Source organism: Hypomesus transpacificus, chromosome 19, assembly GCF_021917145.1.
Source record: "Hypomesus transpacificus isolate Combined female chromosome 19, fHypTra1, whole genome shotgun sequence".
Lineage (NCBI taxonomy): Eukaryota > Metazoa > Chordata > Actinopteri > Osmeriformes > Osmeridae > Hypomesus > Hypomesus transpacificus.
The window spans coordinates 9,839,042-9,861,160 of record NC_061078.1 but is presented as its reverse complement, the minus strand read 5'-3'; the positions used below and the strand labels follow the sequence as shown (position 1 = coordinate 9,861,160).

General features: G+C 40.1%; 2 protein-coding genes across 8 annotated transcripts; one reads left to right on the top strand and one right to left on the bottom strand.

Moving 5' to 3' along the window:
• Positions 1–342: 342 nt before the first annotated feature.
• On the top strand, positions 343–9,752 carry LOC124481638 (mucin-5AC-like). Its single transcript, XM_047041759.1, has 3 exons — positions 343–523; positions 931–967; positions 2,817–9,752. The coding sequence occupies exon 3, from the start codon at positions 2,832–2,834 to the stop codon at positions 8,520–8,522; it is 5,691 nt and encodes a 1,896-aa protein (XP_046897715.1). The 5' UTR covers positions 343–523; positions 931–967; positions 2,817–2,831; the 3' UTR covers positions 8,523–9,752.
• On the bottom strand, positions 2,215–21,044 carry LOC124481639 (caldesmon, smooth muscle-like). 7 transcript variants are annotated; one of them, XM_047041760.1, is made up of 15 exons: positions 20,786–21,044; positions 17,101–17,247; positions 15,294–15,555; positions 15,072–15,208; positions 14,293–14,557; positions 13,969–14,109; positions 13,772–13,795; positions 13,210–13,251; positions 12,896–12,939; positions 11,892–11,973; positions 11,198–11,338; positions 10,922–11,041; positions 10,233–10,316; positions 9,987–10,089; positions 2,215–2,581 (listed from the first exon to the last, which is right to left on the bottom strand). In XM_047041760.1, the coding sequence occupies exons 1-14, from the start codon at positions 20,842–20,844 to the stop codon at positions 9,994–9,996; spliced, it is 1,644 nt and encodes a 547-aa protein (XP_046897716.1). In that variant the 5' UTR covers positions 20,845–21,044; the 3' UTR covers positions 2,215–2,581; positions 9,987–9,993. The 7 variants fall into 7 exon arrangements, with proteins under 7 accessions (XP_046897716.1, XP_046897718.1, XP_046897717.1 ...); XM_047041762.1 differs by having other exon boundaries at positions 10,922–11,020; XM_047041761.1 differs by having other exon boundaries at positions 14,293–14,554.
• Between the last annotated feature and the right edge of the window lie 1,075 nt (positions 21,045–22,119).

Below are 22,119 nucleotides of genomic sequence, written 5' to 3'. Positions count from 1 at the left end.
ATATAATGTAGCTTTCTTGCATATTCATACATTATCATGTGTGAAATTAGCATACATAAACATGTACTGTACATCTTCACAGTAGACACACCCACAGACATAACCACCCAACAAATTGAAGGAGTGTTCAGTCTCCCCCGGAGGCTTGGAATTGCTAACCTATATGTTTTGGTAGACCCGTTGTAGATGGGCTAAAAAACCCTGGCTGAGCTGGCTCATAGCTACCTCAAGGGGATGCATGTCAGTGGAGTTCAGAGCAGCGCTCCCTGTAGGGCTGCCGTATATATCTCAGGTAGCCTGGAAACCCCCTGTCTGGGTGAGACTGTCAGGGGCCTGCAGCGCAGTCCCAGTGGAATATGTATTGAGGGCAACACCTTTTTATTTTTGGAATGGCCAAGGAGACTGTTGCCCGCTCCCCCAGGCAAGGTGCAGTTCACTTCAAGATGAGACTGGCCCTGTGACACTTCGAACTTGGATTAGCAGGAAGCAAGCAGTTTACCCCCCCCAACTAGCACTTACAAAGGTAAACACAATGCATTTCACCATCTGTTCATGGACAGAATCATGTTACTGTACTGTATTGGGTTCATGACCAAGAGACAGGGTACAGGCCTACAGCTAAGAATTAAGATTAGTAGTTAAAACTCTACATTGCATGCATATGTTTTTGCAATGTTTGAATGAACATAATTCCAGTATTAAAGTATATTCATGTCAACCACATCCTTCCGCCTGAATCTTCTCTTATTTAACATAATCATCCATTAAATGTTATGAATGGACGGAAGGTGCATGAAGAATGTAATTCCACCAAAGGCTTCCTAAGCATTAACATTAATATTTTAACTTATACTTGTAAACATATTTCTTAGTTGTGTGGTTTGGTTGCTTTCTATATGTATTTTAAAAAACAATTGTCCTTTTTTGTAGCATTACCAATAAAAGTATTCATCTTCTACATGAACTGGTAAGTATAACATAATGTGGATACTGTGGCCTTTACAGAGTTATGTCTACCTCCGTTTACGTGTGGTTAGTTCATGTCTCTTACAGTGAAGCCTAATTTGAGGTTGTTAAACAGTGCAAGCTATTATTATTTATTGGAAAGCTAATCATACTCTTCCCTCTTTTGAGTGGAGTGTTGGATGTGTCCCAGATATCTTACCCCATAACCTTAAAAGGGTGACCTTGTTCCTGTGCCAAGTGCTGGGTTCAATGGTTGTCTCAGCAGTGTCGGTTTTGCCACTTTTACAACATGGCCTACTTTCTAATAGGGATCCCAAAAAAATCTAACTTACTTACTTTTGATCAAATTGGTAACATAAGCAGTATTTTTGAGGAGCATCTATATATATATTGGTTCTTTCACCTTTATGTTTTAATAATAAACACACATGTCTAAACATTTATTTATTATTAGGTATTACATTTATTCAGTTAAGGCAGTGAAAAATCACTGGCCACCAAAATCATTATAAAGATGTTATCATAGAAAAGTATATTATTTTATAACTTTAAACTGTGCTTTGGCATAGTAGTGGCTGACTACGCAGGGGTTCATTTCCATCAGTGAAACTGATTCACTGCCTCAAAGACAGTTCTTAACTGCAGGGAGCAGGTGGCTGGCTCATGATAGGTTGTCTTTCCCCTACCACCCTCTAAAATTAGGCCATGGGTAAATTTCACAATCTAAAGAGGTATCCAGACATCCATTAGGTGGATGTTTGAGAAACAAAACAAAACATATCCACTCCCATTGTAATGAGCTCAACAGGGTTTTGAAGGACATTGTGCTGTTATATGATATTGTAAACGTCAACAGTAAATCAATTATAGAAGTTAGACCAAAGAACACATACCTGTATTATTAGAATGTGGAACAAATGTGTACTGGTTGAGTTGAATACTTTATCCAACCAAATGTAGTAAGAAACTCTAAATTACTATGATCATTTTCAATGTGGTAATTATCTGTCAAGGTTGTTTCATAAATACTTATTTATTAACATGTATTAATTTTATTAATAATACTCTCATTAACAATTATTAACAATTTAGCCCCATTGGGTATCTTTGTAAACCTGTCCAAGTTAAAAATTTTTATTGAGTTGTTAACTAGGGTTAAATAAAGACTCAAAGCAGCTGTGGATGTTAGTACCTGTAAGCATGCCGGTGACTCTGGACAGTCACTTTTTCAGAATTGTACTTCAAGTGGAATCATTGCAGAACCTTTGATAAACAAGGCAAGTCGATGAATTGAGTTTATTTATATTTTGCTGCTTGGACACAGTACATCAAGAAAACAAATTATTCAAAGGACAAAAATGAGTAATATTTTCTTATATAAAAAAATATTGCCTTATTGAAACAGAAAGATACTTTGTGAAGGGTATACTAGGTAGGCAGTGTCTTTTCAAATGGAGAAATAGATTAATCAAGACAGCCTTGTTTCAAAGAGGATCTTGTAAGGTTTTGTCGAAGGCATGTTTAAAATGCAAAGAATGTATGTCAACAAGATGGTGAGTGGTCACCATAGTCATCAAAACAAATCTTTCCTTAAAATCCTCATGGCACTGTCCACCTGGAAAAAAGAGGAAATGTCAGTGATTCAATTTATACAATGTTAGAAACAAAATCATGTGTTTACTTGTACTCAACCCCGCTTCAACATCATACTGTGACCATGCAGTACTGGGTGGTCCATGTACATGTATTCATTTAGCAGACACTTTTATCCAAAGCGATGTAACAATTCTTTAAATATAATACTGGCAGTGAAATGTGCCTTCGCCTTATGTCTACTGTTTTTTCTACAGGGGGTTGGAAAGCTGATGGAGGTCAGACACTACAATGGACTACAGCCAGACCTTCTCTCTGAGCAATTCCGACCACCCCTGTTACCCAAACCAAGCAAAGACAATGCCCGGCTACAGAAGCTGAAAAAGAAGAGTGCCAAGAAAAAGCCTGGCCCCTCGCAGACACCGATACCCTTTCGTTCCTGCTTATCTCCCGTGAATGAAGCAAGCACTGATCTTGAGCACAGCGACCAGTCAACCCCACCCAAGACACCTGAGTCCTCCTACTATGGAGAACATTTTACTTTTCCCATCAGACCATTATATCAGCATTCAGCATCTCCCTACCCACACCCCCAAAGTAGCCCACATGGCCACACAGGGTTCTTTCCCCCACAATCTTACACATCTCCAGTCAGGACTGAGCATCAGGTGGCTCCACTTTATGAATGCTCATCCTTTTGGTTTGAGGATGCCACCCCAGTCATGATGCCTCCACCTCCACTTGTGCAAAATCAGGTGATGCTATCACCAGCTCTTGCCCCAGGTCTAGTTGACCCTTCAGCTCCAGCCCCAGCCCCAGCCCCAGCTCCACCCCCACCCCTAGCTCAAGCTCTTCCCCCAGCAACAGCTCAAGATTTAACTCCAGCCCCAGCCCTAGTTCTGACTTCATCTTCAGCCTCAGTTTTAGCTCTAGCCCCAGTTTTAGCTCCAGCCCAAGTCCAGGTCTTAGCTCCAACCTTAGTCCCAGCTTTACCTCCAGCTCCACTTTTAGCTTCATCTCCAGCCCCAGCACCAGTTTTATCTGCAGCCTCTGTCCCAGCTTTAGCTACAGTCCCACTTTTAGCTCCAGTCCCAATTTTGGTTTCGGCTTTAACGCCACCTCAAAGACCTACAGTTCCAATGACTCTTAAAAGCTCAGATTCATCAAGAGTGAATTCCTATGCATTAGCCTCCACTGTATGTCCTCCAGGATCACCCCAAGTGCCACAGTCTGCTCCAGCTTCCCCAAAGATATCAACTCACAGTTTCACTATTTTTCCAGCAGCCCCCAGTGGCCAGGCCTTGGCACCTGCTCTAGTTCCAGTTCCACCTCCTGCTCCAGCACTAGTATCAGTTTTAGCCCCTCAGGAACAACCTCTTATTCCCACTGAGAAGCAGACACCTTGGAAGCTAAAGGAGATACCTAAAAGCCAAACATCAACTTTTGCAGCAAGGCCAAGTAAAAGCAATTCCATGGCTAGCCTACTGCCATCGCAGATGGACAGCTCACACTTGTCAATATTGGAAGGTGTTACAGGAATTAAGTCTGAATCCCAACAGACAAGGATTTATACATCCAAAGCAACTTTTTATGAAATTTCAAAGCCCTTTGTTAATGACACGATGGGAATAAATGCATTGTACCAAGGAGCATCATCATCCTTTCTACACAGAGCCAATACTGTATCCAACGTGAAAAATGAAGCGTTGTCTTCATGTAAGATGTCTGTGGCAAAGACCTCATCTGGTCGACCAAAGACATCGTCATGTCTTCCATCAAGAGGAACAACACCTGTCTTTGAGATCTCAAAACCCAACCCACTCTTATTTGCAGCAAGTCCAGTTTTTTCCTCTTCTCGGGATGTGTATGCTGCTGTTATTAAAGAGTCACATATGTTTAAATCACCTGTGCCTTTTACAAGTACAATCAAAACTCCCTCAGCATCAGAATGTCTACCACTTGGACTGAACAATACTGCCTCAAACAAACTCTCTAATGATTTAGTAAGTGATAACAGCAATTCAACTCACAACAGTTTTAAAACAACTGGCTTTGGAGCAGCTGTTGTTGATTTATCTCCAAATGCAATTCCAGTATCCAACACTGCAGTAAATGAGATGGCAGTTCCAAGACCACTGCTGACAGAATCACCAATACTAAAAGTTCAAATTGATGAAAGTTCCAGATTTGAAACCTCTCAATCGGGGTATGATTTTCCAACGACAACAACATTTCCCAAAGGTATACCAAAGACATATTCAAGTGGACACACACCAATAACAGCACAGGCACCACTCAGCACAAATCCTCTGTCTCCCAGATGTCAAACACCAAACTCACCTGTACTTGAGGCACGGAAATCCCTAACATCCTTGTTAGGATCTCAAATACCACCATCATCTCCGATGACATCCCCAAAACCAAGACCAAGGTCAACATATTATGGACTTACCCCATCTGAATATGTTGCTCATGGTGGGATTCGCACCAACTCTGCTTACTATGGTCCCAAGGGCCCCAATGTCAATGAATTGGCATCATCCAAATTAAATTATAATGGATTAACTGGATCTCCTATTGCTCTCCTATCATCAGAAGTATCCATAAAAGAATGTAATTCTACTAAAGCTGTCATTGCACAACAAACAGCCTCATCGGTACAATATTCTAATGCTCAGGTTCTGCAAACACTTTCAGCTGCAAGAGGCTTCTCAGAAATTCCAACAGACCAGCCAAAAACATTCAGAACAGACATATCTGAAGAAATCCAATCAGAAGATGTTAACATGGACACAAGAAAACAACAATTTTTATTGGCCTTTGGGCCACACACTATGCAACCTGAAGTGTCCACACCTAAAGCCTCGTATTCTGAGGCTCCAATACCAGTACCTAAAGCAGGTGAGGTGCAAACAACAAGTGCAGAAATATTTCCAGTGGAGGTTTATACAAATGAAACTCCTTCAGTGTTCATTGATAGTAATGCTGTGACAAGATACTCATTTCCTTTCAATAATATGGAAATGCATTTAGCAAATTCTGCAAGTGAGAAAATGCCAAATGTTCCAAATATCACTTATGAAAATGTAAACACAGAGATGGTTCCTACATTTATTAAACCTCAAACCAAAAGTATTATAAATTCCTCTGTAACAAGGCTACATTTAACAAATCACCCACAACCAAGTAGAAAGTTAGAGCCAGCTGGTACTCAAAGTCCAATCAATGTAAATCCTGTAAGAGCTACTCATTCAACACAGCAAGTCATCGATGCTCTACCCACCACGGGAACCACCCGCTCCAACAACCTTAAAACTGGAACGTTAATTACCAGTAATGCTCAGATAGATGAATTACCAGTAATGCTCAGATCAGATGTTAGGCTTACCTCTGAAACCCTTGTACAAAGCAAGCAAACTGTAGAGTCAATACTGCCTTGTAAAATTAATAATGATGCCAAGCATGATATCAAAAATACAGTTGAAACCAAGATACCCCAAAATTCTGTAGAACCTACATTTCTCAAAGAAACCAAATTATGCCACAATCCTATGGTTCGCTCTGGACTTCTAAGTGAACCTAGCATGGAACATTTTGTAGGACAGTTAACCCCAGAAAACGATTTGTCTAGGAAACCTAACATACAATCAAATATTTCCAACAAGCCTATCTCAGAAACATTGATGATTAGTAGACCCACTACAGAGTCAGCTCTACCTAACAAGTCAAAAATAAAATACAAAAAGCCAGTCATTGAAACTACATTGCCCAGTAAACTAAGTATGGAAGCACAACCCAGCACATTCAGCACAATGTCAATTGTAAATAAAGTACCACCTCAGATGGCTGTAGAAGCCATACTATCTGCAAAATCTTCAACTCAAAGCAAAAAGCCTTTTAATCTACCATTTGCAGAAACAAAACATAGTAGCATACCTAGCCCGGAAACTTCATGCAATCTTTTCAGCAAGGCCACCATAGACAACAGTTTATCCAGAAAACCTAGCATACAAAACAATCTCAACAGCACATCAACCAAAGGATTCAATGTATCTAACAAACCCTTACCAGATATAAAAGTGCATGAGACGCCTACAACAAAACAACACAGCAAGCCTGTTATAGACAATGATCTACCCATCAAGGCTATAATAGGATCAAATCTCCATAAAACATATACCATTCAAACTGAATTACAGAGCAAGCCTATTAAATGTTTAGTAGGACCACAGCCTGGCATAGTGACATCTGAAAGCTATCTGCCCAGCACACCAATCACTGAAGAAAATCTTCCAAACAAACATATCATAAGAAATGTAATAACCAGCAAACCTATGACAGAAACCAAACTCTCAAACAAACCCAGCACAGAAACTTTACAGATTAGAAAGTCTCACACAGAAATGACAAGGGCCAGTAAACCTACTTTAGACACACTGTTGTCAACAAATAGTCTTTCCATGGAACATATTGTTCCAATCAGCCCTCCAACAAACTCAACCATGGGAAGCCAGCAACCAACAAAGCTGGCCATTGATGTAAAGCCCTCCACCATGTTCACCCCTGAAACAAGATCCTTCTCACATTCAACAATTGAAGGTAAACAACTTCCAAAACCTTTAGTACTGAAGGAAGCTTCCCCAAAACCCATTTCCAAGCATACAATGACTAACAAGCCTACTGTAAATGTAAGAAATGTTACCAATCCCACAATTGATACAAAAGATTTCCCTTTCCCAGAATGTAAACAAACTAACAAGAATAATGTAAATGCACAGCCTTTAATACAGACCTCTTCAGATTTAGAGGCCCCCTTAAATCTTACTTCAGAAACTAAACCTGTTTCGAAATTGAATATTGGGACCAAAGACCCTATGAAGCCTGTTCCCATGCCTGCCCCAACTAACCAACCTGCTATAAAGGATCAACCCTCCACAAAGCAGATGGAGAAAAATTCCTACTTAAGCCCTGCCGTAGAAACCAAACTTACAAAATCTCTTATAGAAACAAAAGACTCAATAAAATCTTCTTCTGAGTCCATCCCAACTAACAAGCCTACCATAAACATGCAACCTGCTATAGAGTCTGCCATTGAAAGTATATCCTCCTCAAACCCTGCAATAGCCACTGTGATGAAACCATCCATATCTAAAGCCGCTGTGATTGACTCTACCACTCCTGCCTCTTTGCCTCAGGCCTCAGTCTCAATAAAAGGGCCATCCACAAACAGAGGAATGTCTCCGCCATCTCTGTCAAAGGCTGGACTAGCAGACAAGGAAGTTACGGAACCACTTGCTACAGCTTCCCCGGGGAAATCAACACAAGAGACGGACTCTACGAAGTTCCCGACATCAACAGCATCTTCAACTGCTGACAAAAAGAAGATTGCAGAAATATCCAAGGCAGTACTTAAACCCAAGGGTCTAAAGGCCAAACTCAGTGGATGGACACGACTTAAAAAACACATGGTTGTTGAACCAGATGAACCCCAGTTTCCAGAACCCCCAGAATCTGTGAAAGACTCCAGTGGCTGTGAAAAGAACACTGACAAGAGAAAACCAGACAATAAATCCAAAGGTCAGCCTAAAGCACAGGAGGTAGTCAAGGAAAATATGGAACCCAGGGCATTGAAGATGTGGGACGCTATGCTCTTTCAGATGTTCTCCACTAAGGAGAACATCATGAAGCAGATAAAGTCAAATAAGAATGATTCCAAAAATATGACTTCAACAGACAATCAGATAGAAGTCCCATCTTTTGTCAGTCGGTTGCCAATTCTTCTGTACAGCCCACGGTTTGATGCTAGGAAGCTGAAGGAGGCTGCTGAAAAGCCTCTCACCAAAATTGCGTCTGTGTTTGAGATGGGTCTGATTGGTCGTAAAAATCAGGATGAGGAACCTAAGGACTTTAATAGAACTGCCAAAGGGTTTGGCACTTTGAAACAAACAACTGCTGATGCCTGAACTGAGTTAAAGTATAACACACTTGAATTGATAAATGAAAGATTATGTTTATGTTTTCACTCCAGAAAGAACCTTAATGGTATTCTGTCCATTACTAAGTCATACACTGTCCATTACTTAGTCATACACATCACAGGATCTATCAGTTGTCACACTTTGAAAGAGTGTTTATCAATATGTAGCAAAATGCATTGTTTAAAAGCTAAGGCATTGGCTTTTACACAAGTTATTCATGTGAAAAGTTTAGCTGACATTTTTGATGCATGTAGATCGTTTTTTATGTTGGGTTTTGTGTTTCTAGCATGAATCAGGAAAAATATATATTTTTTTAAGCATTGATTATTGTAATTGTAGAGTAGACTTAAGTAGGCCTATGGTACAAAATGTGATCTTGTTTGTACATTCCTGGATAAAGAAAGCAGAAGGGAGAATGACAAGAGTGTAGCTGTGAAATAAGCAGATTTGACGTTGAAGTTGGTATGTGGATATAGAAAGAGACGGTTAAAGACACGTTATCGATTTGCTTCGTGATGAAGAAAAGGTGAAATAGAAATAACAGATAATGGATCCTTCATAACTTGTTCAATGAATGAGGTGGGACATGGATTGCTCTATGAGGACAGAACGCAGTTGTACTGAATGGATAAGAAAGTAGGATTTAGGAAGGGTATGGTCACTTTTTCACATTGAACTGTAGATGTATCTCATTGGTATTCTGTAGGGAGATGTAAAGAAATACACATGGACACAAGAGTGAGTCCAAGATGATGATTGTTTTGTTGCAATAGCTATTGTAAGCATGTTTTGTTCAGCCAAGTGTTTTGTTTTCTCTTCTTGTATTCTTCTTCTACGCATAACGTTTGAAATGAAAGCTAATTGTGAAAAATATTTTTTTAACTTTTGTTTTAGCCAGCTGCTTTCGGATGTTTGTTTCATAACAGTCACTGAAAACTGTATAAAATGCCATGAAAACCCCATTAGCAAACCATTTTTGTGTATTTTATTGAATCAGTTTTTATTTATTAGTTAGTACTGTATATATAGTTTCTAGACATGTACAGTACCAATCAAAAGTTTGGACACGTGTCCAAACTTTTGATGGTACTGTACATTATAGAGTAGCTGTGTATAATGTATTTTGAGATGTTTATATAAAGCTAAATGATAAGCAATAGTCTCAACATTGTTGTTTTGACCCCCAAGTGCCTTAACACTTTACCAGTCAATTCCTTACCAGCGCCACAAGGACAAGTTCGGGCTACGAAACTGAAACAACATGCACAGATCACATGCTGTGATCCGAAGGAAATTGAGGTATGCAATGAATACAGTATAATGTAACTGTAGACTGCTCGAACAAAGTTATAAATACAGTTGTCTGAGAGGGGAGGAATTGTTTTATACAAATAATTTGTTCATTCAGTCATGTTTTAATTCACTTAATTTTGATGATTAATGACTTACTTGATTTTCAATTTGAGTATTCGTCATAGTCCTCAGTCACTGGGACTTTCTCGTACTTTCCATGTCCCGTTACCACATATTTGTATCTTTTACCAGAGGCCCCCTGAAAATAGATTTGTGAGTAAATACATTTGACAGATCTTTAAATTATATTCAAACCTTGGCAAGATAACTGAATACAAATAATATTGCAATACTGAATTATTTTCAGTTTTACAATGTACCTAAACATTACTTGAAACATACCCTCTCGCCTCTCCCAGAGGATGATGTGTCTCCTAAATTCTCCCACAGATTCTTCTTGTTTAGCACATCACCTGGCTTTATTTCCTGTCAAAAGAAAAGCAAACACTTGAATCGAGCTAACACACTATTTTAAAGTGTATACTATGACTGTATATCTGGTACATAAAGTAAAGGTGCAATGTGACTGAGTGCAGTGTGCAGTAGTTGGAGTTAGGAGTACTTTTCCACAAGGGGGCATACTTTCTTTCAATTTGACTAACCTGTGTGTAAAGTTGATGTGTAAAGTGTTTCTTTACACAACTTGTTTTACTTGACTTTTATAGAGTGCATCACTAATGAGTTACAGGTTTGTATTAGGCCATTCACACTAAAGCTTAGAGAGGAATGTAAAGGTATGAAAAAGAGAGGAAATAGAGAGGTACCTCAAGTAAGGAAAGGGTAAAAAGGATACCAGACATGTAGACAGTTGAAGAGAAAACTGAAAGGTAAGAGAAATAATCTGTGCAAATGTAGGACCATCCTAAAAGCCTAAAAGTTGTCATGGAGAGTAGTTGTGCATTACTTTTTAAATTGTTCTTCAACAGAATGAATACAAATATACATTGATGATTTAAAGCTTGATAGAAATGTACAGGGGACACATTCATGAATATCTCTTGAAATACAGTTGGGAGTCATTGTTTACTCACTGCTGGTTTGGAGGAGGAGTTTTTGCAGGAACCATCAGAGCTCCCTCTCACCCATTGGGTGATGAGGTTAGCCACACCGACTTTTATACCCTCTGGGTCCTGGGACAGTGATGAATAATCCTTTGTCACCGATGAGACAAAATGACAGGCCTCAATATTATTCATTACTATTATCAAATTTCCATTGATTATGTGCTCCCTAGAGCTTTTCTCATGTTCTCAACATTTGATTCTTAAACATTAACAATTTGTAAAGATGTGAATGAAAGGCCTTACCTTGGATGGTGTGCCTTTAGTGGAGCATTGGCCCCAGGCATCTCCAGCTTCAAACAGGTTCTTCTTGGCTGCGACAGGCTCAGTGGGACTTGGAAGGTCCATCAAAGCCTGTTTGGCTGCCTTGGCTTCCTTTGTGGAGATCTAGTGAGGTTAAGGATTGAAGGCTCAGTTGATTACATCATGCAAGGCTCTGGGAAATCTGGGGAAATCATTTTAGGATGTTGAGCTATTCAGTCTATTTAGACCAAGGTTTTTTTTCACTATATGTATGTCCTGTCTATATTTTATGGTAATGGTATCTGTGCCATTGAACAATAAGGATGATTTCACATCCCAGAAACATCTGCTCTGAGCTCACCACCTGGCAGCACAGCACACCTCCCTACAGGAAGAACAAGCCCAGTCCATTGGCTTGGAACAAATACAGGTGAGCACAGCCTGAGGTGCCCTGAAATTCACATTGTGTGAAACAACTTTGATCTTGTGTCAAGTTGAATGGGCATAATGTCACCTTACGTGAGTCTATAAGAGAGCAACATGACCCTACAAGACGAGTGACTGGGACAGGTGTGCTCAAGGGCTGACTCCTTGTTAATGTATTGGGTGACACTATCCTATAAATCAATGTGAATACATATTAGACTTTTAATCTTTAAACCTAAGCAACTGCATAGAGATAGGGGTGTAGCATTACCTCGATGGCTTGAGTGTACTGTTCCAGCCTGTTGTCGATCTTAGAGACAGCCACGGGTGGCAGAGTCTTCCTTAGGCTGTTACTGTTTAAAACAAAGGAATGTTTTAGGAAATGGGTTTAATCCTACTGGATGTTGTAGTGTTTGTGTGTGGTCTGTATGATGGCCACTAACAGTATTCATTGCAAAGTTTATCAAAGTTTATCAAAGTTTAAATACTAATTAAATTTTGTCTTTCAAAGTCTCTTTCAGCCACTGAGACAGAGACATATGCTTTGTATAGGAAGGTGTTTGAGTTCATTTTATGGTGTTATCATCTTTGTCAGGAGAGCCAGGGTAGGTAGTATGTGTTCAATCAGGTTCACAGTGTGTGATCCTGCAGCAAACTGTTTGTGTACACATTCCCCATGACTGTGCCCAATGCAAAAACATACTTAATGATTATTTTGAGGCAATAAATCACCTATCCAAACCATTATTGCTGGCAATGCAAAAGGCTGCAACCCCAAAATAAATTATTTAGCACTCTTCAGACACTGCATGTCTGGTTTAAAGTTGCTGTTTTGTTTTTCATCCCTCAATGTTTCTTAATTTTTGTACATAGCACAGCAGGCTAACTGGTTAGTGTCAATAATGTGCGACTGCAGACAATAAGGAGCCTCTCAGCTCAACAAAAAAAAACATGGAGGCCACATCTGGTTTAACTTACAGCAGTCCGACTGTAAATCACCTACTGACAAAGAGGGATGGAATACAAAAAGAGAGACTGTAGCAGCTGTCAAGTCCGACACTATTCTATCTCACTGTCATGCATTTTCATTCACATGGTGTTCAGGATCTGCTTACAGTGATACTTCCTTCTGCTCAATTAGTACCCACTTGTACTCTTGATGTTGGGTTTATTGTGTGTTGAGGATGGGAACCAGGGTATTCTCACCTTTGGATCCTTTGATCGCCATATAGCCTTTCTTAAACTAAGGCATTTAGTCATGCAGTACTGACTCACCTTTTCTTCAGAGAGCGGTTTAGAGACTCTGTCCTTTCATTAATCTAAATGGTGGAAAAAAAGAACATTGGATTGGCATCTAAGCATTTTCTTTGTGTTGCAGGTGTGTTGCACCTGAGATTGTGAACATTCTGTAGTGGCAACTACATTACATTATGCTGAACAATTTCAATTGATGGAAGAATAACAAAGGCTCAAAATATCTTTGAAAAGATTTGACAAAAAAAAAAGCAGGACAACAAATAGCAAGCATGCACAAGATGTCCAGTAATCACATTTAGATCTCTGACCCTTGCGCAACTTCATCCACTTACCGTGCATGTATTCTCTGCTGTTACTCTCTCCTCCATTTCATTCTGTGTAGGTACACACACAGCACAGGACAGCACATTGGCAGAAGGCGAGACAGACAGTGCAGTTTACAGTACAGCAAAGAACCATTCTGCAAGTCATGCCTTCAGACACTGCAGTTAATGTAACATAGAATGTTACTTTAGAATGGTTTAGAGCGAAGCACTCATATGCTCAGCAAGGGGCAATCGGATACCCAGTTTCGACAAGTGCTTCAATTCGAGCGATTTACACTGAGGAAGCAATGCTGATGACATGCATTTACACATAGCAGACACAAAACACAACTAGATTATGTCAACACAGGAAGTCAGATTAACCTTTCTCAACTCTTTCAGAAAGACAGCTCAAGGATGTTAAACTGGTGAGGCAGATTGGAGGAGTACAATGGGAGGTTTGTAATGTGCTTGCAGTATTGTGTTGGATGCAGTCAATGTAAAACCAGAAGAAATGTTCTGACTTCAAATCCCAGAGCCAATCACAGTCATCACAGCCTTCAACCAACACATATAACATAAGACTTACTGGATAAAACTGAATGAGGAGTTTCTATTGGATTGGCATGAAGCATGAAAAAGACAATGCATTTACAGAGAACATGAATGGATGATGCATGTACAGTACCTATGAAAAGCTAAATGCTAGAGTAACGTTTGAGATTACTTGCATGTGTTTGACATGACTTTACAAGTTACAGTATAGTGTGTGGTCTTCAGGAGTACCTTGAAGGTAGGACTCATTGGGATAAAGGGGCTTAGATGATCTTCCCCCTCATTGCTGGAGACGCTGAGATTCTTCAACCTCCTCTCTGTGGCTGCCATCCTCCTCCTTTCAATCTCCTCACGCATCTTCTGTCTCTCTTCCTGCCAAAAGAGTTATTACTTACAACTAGCTGTACTGCAGCATAGGCTACCATCACATGGAAACAAATTTCGAAATATTGTACACTCACAAATTGTAAGCGGTAGCACATTACATGACAACATTTTCTTGTAATTGCACATTATGTATGCTGAAAAGTGAAAAAACTGCATCTTCGGCCTCACCACTTCTTCCATCTGTTTGTGTTGCTTCTCTTCCTCCATCCTGCACTCCTCCTCCTCCCTGAGCCTGCGTCTGTCTCCCCTCCTGCTGTTGAGCTCCTCCAGCTCCTGCTGCTCCAGGACCTGTCTCTGTTTCAGTTCCTCCAGCTCCTGCCTCTCTTTCTCTGCATGGCTGCGTCTTATTTTCTCCAGTCTCCGCTCGGCCTCCAATGAGTCGTCTGCCACTTCTCCATCCACGTCCACCTGATCCGCCAGGCTGGAGCTGCTTCTGTTGAGAGGGAGGAGTGGAAGGAGGAGATGGGATGGGAGAGAAGAGAGGAAAGGAGAGACAGAGGATGAGAGAACAGGGGAGAGGAGAAGTGCAGAGAACATTTTTATTAAGGAATGGCCTCCTTAGTATTAGCACTGCAAATAAGCAAATCATTTCAAATGTATCAATATAATTCATATGAATTATCAATGGAATCAATGGAATTCAGTGATGGTAGATTTCAAGAACCCAGTTTACCTGAGTCTAGTGTAAGATGAAGAGTAGGATCTCCTTCTGTCAGCCATATCTCTCTATTCTACTACCAACTATGTCAACTGAATGGATTAAAGCGTGCCTAACGAGAGGAAGTCAAGCTCTTGTCCAGGAAATTATGACATGAACTGAGTTTCGCCATGTCACTTTTGTTTTATTTTGTAGTAAGATCCAGAGAACTGAGCCATGGAACTGAGATACATAAGATAGTACACATATAAAGTTGAAACTAGAGCCATTTCCTACTTTTGTTTCTTACCTAGGGCTAAGTTTTCCTGCAACTAGATATGTTGTCCTCTCCACTCCATCTCCAGTAGTGTTCAAATGTCTTGTGTCCTGTGGCATGAAGACTTTGGAGGTGTATGAAATCCTCACTTCTTTTGTCTTTTCTGTCACCTAGGATTGAACATTTTAGTTTAGTGCTGGTGAGTGATTTGTTGACATCTAGATCTGTTGGTAGTGACTTATCAGGTAGATTCACCTTGTCATCTGTGAACGTTTTTGACACATCTTGCGTCTTCCTGTTAACGCTTCTCTCCCACTCTTCCTCATGTTCATTTGGTACTGAGTCTGATTTCGGACTGGGTCTGTAGTTTCCATTAAATTGGAGTCCCCGGTCATCCCTGGCTTCTTGCTCCTCTATGTGGCGTTGTTTGTGTTTTTCCAACCTCTGTGTCCAGTCACTAAAGCCTTCGTCCTCCTCAAGAGCCACTTGGCAACCAGACTTCAGCTCACTGTCACACCTGAGGAGAAATGGCACACACACATTGGCTGTAAAAAATGTTTAGGACACACAAAGATGCATACTGTACTTAACCATCGAGTAGCCCTCAGATGAATTAGTTGTTGAAAACAAAGGAACATAGAATGCTATTTGGAATGGAAGTCCATTGTTTTACTCAACAATTTGGGTGGCAAAAGGCCACTGTGTAAACAATAAGGAGGCTACTGTCAGCAATCCGCATACAATGTTTAAACAATGGTAGGTTGAATGCAGCTTGTCTTTGGACAGGTCCCATAGCTTCTACCCTGAGGTCAGGGGAAGTGTGCCTCAACAACCAAGCACCTGCAGAATAGAGCTTAGGCCTTCAGTAAGGTTTTATTTATTGAAGTGGACAGGCCACCAGGGCAATGTCAGGATCTTATCTACATAGCAGGTGGAAGCTTAACTTTTGCCTTGGGCTTCATGGAAACGGATGTGGTAACCATGGAGACCTACATAATTGACCTAACACAGACTTTAACCCCTCACTAACTTCTGAGATGCATGTTTTTTGTAAAAAAAAAACAAAGGCTGCCCCTATCAAAACAGTTGTACAAGCAAAAGTTATACGCTTCATGAACCAGAGTTTTACCCTTTATAAACATGTGACTCACTCACTTGTCCTTGTGCTCAAACTTGAAACAGGCCTAAGCCCTCCCAAAATGGGAATCTATAACCCTACCACTAATCGAGAAATATTTGTAGGAGACCAAAGTACCTTTAAATTTTTTTGCACAAATGTAACAGGACCAAATTACAGTATAACATTTTCGAAACATTCCTTAACAATTTACTGTAGCTAAGCAGCATGTGGATATTGTGGTCTCTTCCTAGTAAGCAAAATGCTATCTCAAAGGATGCAGACAAACTTGAAAACTGGAGCTAAACACAAATGGAAAATCAGAAAGCATGAGAACTGCAAGTCCCGTGCCCTTAGCAATAGCCCTATGGTTAGAATTGCATGTGTGTATGTGGTACAAGACTCCAGTGGCAGATGATGATGAAATGACCATGGTCATTACACTCTTTCCTACAATCAGCACCACTGGGCCTCCAGCTGACTGAGGCTGTTCACATCATGTGATTAAGACTATACTTGTTTGTTTGTTTTTCAAACAAAGACATGACTGTTTCATGAATACAAAATCATAGAACACCGCTAATCCAAACCACAACTCTTGAACATAGCCAGAGGATACGCTAAGGACAAGATTGTTCTTTTAACCATTACTTTTAAGTGCTTTAACATCAGAAAAATACCCGTCCCGATTTTACCTAATTTACCTCATCCTAATCTTGTCATTAACTGGACTAATAATTTCGCCAGGGGCTAGTGTTCCATATTGATAGTAATTTTGGATAGTAATATTGCATTATATTTCTTTTAGAAATAGTAGAGGTTGGCGTTGTATGAGGACATTCGTCGGTAGTCAGTTGCCAGAGTGATGCCAGAGTTGTCAAGTCAATGATGCACAATGATGGAGTACAGGCAATGTAAGAACATCTTTGGTCATGTTGTACTCACAGTGCACCCTCTGTGTGGAGACCATTGTCCAGTGCTGGCCCTGTGGGCCTGAGGGGGAGTCCCTGGCCTTGCTGCCTCTCTCTGGCTCTCCGTCGGCGCTCCCGCTCGATCTCCTCAGCATCCTCCACACTCCTCTGGGCTGTCACCCTTTTGAAGACGTACATCAGACCGCATCAGAAACACAAACGAGCACAATGACTCTGCTCATGTTAATTGTGAAAATGTGTCAGATGCCTGTCCAATGAACACCAGTGAACAAGCTTGTTACTGTGGAGAGTATTGACAAAGGATGAGTAATGTGATTAAAACGTATGATTGTGCCAGAGCAAAATGTGTCTTTGTTTTTCACTCAATATTTAACTAGTTTGAAAAGAAACACATTTGTATATTTCCATGACTGACACTAATTATTTGAAAAATGGCAGTCAATGTTTAATTTAAATTCTAAAAATCTATTTTACATTAAGATACATTTGTAAGCTTGTATTTCCTGTACACTGTAGGTCGGTTGACTCCCTCCCCTTTTTTCTCCAACCCAGCCATAATATTTGCTATATTTGACACAAGTAAAAGAGAGGGATAGAGAGAAACATATAATAAAAAAGGTGACAAGGTCAAAAGGCAGTAGGAGGGAAGAAAAGAAGAATGAAGGGGAAGGAAGGTGGAGGGGAGGGACTCAAGAGAGGTGAGCGGTCACGGCTGAGGAGAAGGATATGGGGTTATGCGGTGAAAGGAGTGGGATGTCCTGATCTGAACTCTGAACATGGAATCCACACACTCAGGATCTTTCATTTCCTCCTTTAGATTCTTTTAGAGCCAATGCAGTAACCAAAACTAGTTTGACAATCACTGCTAATCCAACAAAATCATAGCACACTTAAAGTTAGCAATTTCATTACAGGGGAAAGCCATTGAAATAACATAGAAAATATGAAATTGGACACAATTAAATACCATTGACCAAAGTGACTCCCAATAAATAGACCTTATTTGGAAAATAGTTCGCATTACACCACATGAAAGTTCTATGTTCTCCATTCCCATGGTACTGATTAGCCACAGAGAGCAAAACGCCTCCAAAAAGGGTTTATTACTTGTGCTGTTGCTTCTCATCATCAATGCAATGATGCAATAAAACTCTGTTTGCTCTAATTCTCTTTCTCTTAACCAATAAATGGACAGCAGATTTTTGCCAGGCAATTAAAAGAAATCTTACAGAGAAGTGTGAACGTTTCATGATATTTATTTTATTAGAAATGACCCAATTAGATGAGAGAAAGGAATGCAAATAATACATGATGTTGTTTAGTCCAAGACTTAAACATGGAATTGGTGCATCAACCAAATCTTAGCAATAAACAATCCTTCATGTAGACATGTTTTTGCCAATTTGGAGAAATACGTTGCTTCAGGATTGGAGATTTGGTTTGTCCGAGCGGGAAAAGTCCTGCTACTAACAGAGGTGCCTCTCAGTCTCCAAACAATTGGGACAGAGTAATTAAAGACGTAAGTTGACTAAACTCATAATGCCCCCTGTACTAAGAACCCTTCTCTCCAAGCTGAGGATGGGGTTAGCAGGTTATTGTTGCCAAAAAGACTTGAATCCATTACTGTTAGCATGGGAGATTGGCAATTACATTTCCTTGGCAACACTTCCTTGTTTGTTTGCAGAGTGTTTTTTTTTTTATTAGTCGGATCTTAATTATCCAAAGACTTTGGTTTATGAATACAATCAGGTGTTCTGTTCTCCTCACAGAAACAGATGGTGGAGCATTACATCATATTAAACTTTTGTTCTTTGCAGACAATATATAAAAATTTAAAAATGTGATGGCATTCATAAGAAACAACGCACACAAATAATGCATGTATAGTTTTAGGACAGTCTGAAAATGGGACCAGCCCAACTCTCACTTTAGACGAGTCTCAAGCTGTGATCCATCATTTCCTCTCCTTTCCCTCAGAACAACAAACACATACAATCTGTCTGACTTGTGTCATTTTTTACACTCATTAGAGATTGAGAAAAAGGAGGAGATCTGGGAGACAGATTGAAGAGTGGCGGTACTGAAGAGTGCGAAGGGAACAAGTGGAGGGCGGGGGGAGTTGGGGTCAGGATGAGGCACAGCCAGATGAGGTCATCACCATTAGGGAAGTTCCGACCATAAAAGAAGCCATTGAACGAAGACCCTAGTGTCATTTCTGGTGATGTCATGAAGTGACGCACTGCAGATCTCTAACAACCAATTTGCCTTACTTGCAGCCATTGGCCTCAGGCATGAATAACAGACAAAGAAATCATTGCAGACAACATACTGTTTGTGAGACAGCAAAACCTTAAGCACAGAACATTTCATGTCAGCCCCGTTACATAGACTCTTAACCAAAGCCATTTAGCAAATAAACATTTAGTGATATAAGCCAATTGTTTTGGGTTGAAATACAGTAGATAGATGGTAAATAGATGTCATTACTTGAGTGCCATTGATTTTGATGAAACATTTCATATTTCAACATCATATATCATGAATAAACCATACATTTTTGATATAGCATGTTTTCATTACAGTTGGGCATACTTTAGTACAGTATGTCTCACATCGAGGCCCACTGATAACACATGACCCCAACAGATCACTGTGTGATCTAACCTCTCCTTGAAGGAACTAGCTCAAAGCACAATGGTTATGAGCTTGAGATTTACAGTAAACCTTCTGGATGATGTTGGCTTTGCACAGTCAAGCACTAGAGCAGAGCCAGCCGACGAGTGGTTTGGAGGAAAATCTATTTTTCCTCCCATTAAAATGAGCTAAGCCCATCCCAATGAAATACATACATATCATAAGTCCCTTTGCAGAGTTACTTTCTTTTGCTAAGGAAGAGTCGTAGTTGGCCAACAATTGCAATTTAAATTGTTAAGTGGGTCATAGATGTCCTACTCTTCACACATCTTTACATCAGCTCAGAAGATGGTGCAGTGAATAGAATGAGTAATATACTTACCCCACATACCCCAAGCCCTCTAACCTACACAGGTCAACATGTCAGTTCCCTGAACCCAAATCAAAGACCTTGAGGGTATTCATCCAGCCTCCCCAAAAAACAAACAACTCCAGTGAAGTCACTTAAGAGCAGGCAGGCCGGAGAGAGGGAATAGGAGGGGTGGGGTGGGGTGGACCGTTGAGACAGAGGGCTTGACTTAGAATGTATCTGTAATATATTTTTAACCTGACTTGCACTCTACTGTAGCGTTAAGCTATCCTTTTGTCTCGCTGAAGAACACATACACACAAGTACACTGCACACATACATAAATAAAGACATAAAATGTACAAAATTGTACAAAAAAATTACATTATTAAAAAGAAGACAGGTAAATGAACAAATCACTAAAAACTATTTGCATATGGCCTTCCAGTAATTAATGACTTGTCATACAATATCGTACATATCTGGTGTATTTGGTGTTTCCATTATCTAACTTCCATCTATCAAACCATTCTATATGGGTTAGATTATTTAGCCATTTCAATTTTTACTTAGAACTATATGAGGAACACAGGGGAAAGCTGTGAGTGTTACATACAAAGATAATCCGCACCAAAACACACTTAAATACCTTCTGTACAGGACTATAGACAAAAAAACATCTTATAGTATCAGAACAAATATGACATGCCCTTACCTTAACAGGTTTTGCAAGCCTTGCTTGCTGGAGTTTCTCTTCAGGATAGAGTTGGACATGTTTTCTTAAATGCCTATGTCTTTGCCCAGATGACAATCACACCCCTCTATCTGACTAATACTCTATTGTTGCTCTGTCTCAATGGTGATAGTGTTGCAGTGGTGGGGGCTTTTCCAGGAAAGGGTCTCTGTCTCTTTGTGCAGAGTTTTACTTTCCCCCTCTTTCTATTTTACTCTCTCTCTCTCTCTCTCTCTCTCTCTCTCTCTCTCTCTCTCTCTCTCTCTCTCTCTCTCTCTCTCTCTCTCTCTCTCTCTCTCTCTCTCTGTCTGTATGTCTGTCTGTCTGTCTGTCTGTCTATCTCTTCTCACATAAACACAGGACTTCCTTTAGAACTCCTCTTTCTTCTGATGCTTGCTGGAAATGTAAAGACCTTGCCTCTCTCTCTCAGTCTCTATGTGTCTCAAGTCAGTTAGGCTTAAGTCACCACCCTGCGTCAACCATTCTCCTCCTCCCTTTCCCCTCCTCCTTCATTCCCGCATGTGGTTCTCATTGAAGGCTTTTGAAAACCTGGCCATGCATCCCTCCCTCCCCCCTCCCCACTGTGAATCTGCAGGAGACCTCTAGGGTCATGTAACTTTCCCCTGGGGAAAAGAAAGATGATATTCAACACAATGCCTCTCTGATAAATATCCCACCACAACACACAGACACTTATTTAAAGAAAGCGTGAAAGTGATAGAGGGTGAGACTCATAATGTGTTCCAATAAGAATAATTGCCATCACATTTAAAACACTGAGATAAAGTAGAAACATGTAAAAACTTCAAAAACTTCTGAGTTACAGTTCATAAGGAAAACAGTCAGTTTAAAGGAATTCAATAGCCCCAAATAAATGGATATGACATGCGAGAGATAAACTTCCTGTGCGCAAACATTCTGTGATTAATTATTTTGTCTCATTGAAAAAATTAGACAAATATTGACTGAATATTTTACATTTTGCATTTTTTTTAATTAATAAATATATATGATTATATTGGCTCCACCCCAGTAGCAAAAAACTCTAGTAAAGTAATATTCATACATTCCATTATATTCAGGTGAAGTTAAATCCTATAATCTATTAGTTGATATCCACCCCCTCTATCCACACCTCACCAGACAACAACAACCACCTTGCTCTCATACAGTGGGTGGGCCTTTCTTTACTTTTCTTGGAAAAAAACGAGAGTTGGATAAGGAAGGCATAATCACACCCCACAAAGAAACTGAGAAGGGAGGCTAAATCGTGAGAGAACACAGCTCTGAACACAGAACTCTGGAAGTTGAGAACA

What these genes read in the sequence shown, in the direction of transcription:
- LOC124481638 (XM_047041759.1), top strand. Translation starts at nt 2,832, where the DNA reads ATGGAGGTCAGACACTACAATGGACTACAGCCAGACCTTCTCTCTGAG.
- LOC124481639 (XM_047041760.1), bottom strand. Translation starts at nt 20,844, where the DNA reads ATGTCCAACTCTATCCTGAAGAGAAACTCCAGCAAGCAAGGCTTGCAA. An exon ending in CAGCAGAGAATACATGCACG is followed by an intron (nt 12,940 to 13,209) that starts GTAAGTGGATGA and finishes TCCACCATTTAG; the next exon opens with ATTAATGAAAGGACAGAGTC. An exon ending in AACCGCTCTCTGAAGAAAAG is followed by an intron (nt 11,974 to 12,895) that starts GTGAGTCAGTAC and finishes TGTTTTAAACAG; the next exon opens with TAACAGCCTAAGGAAGACTC.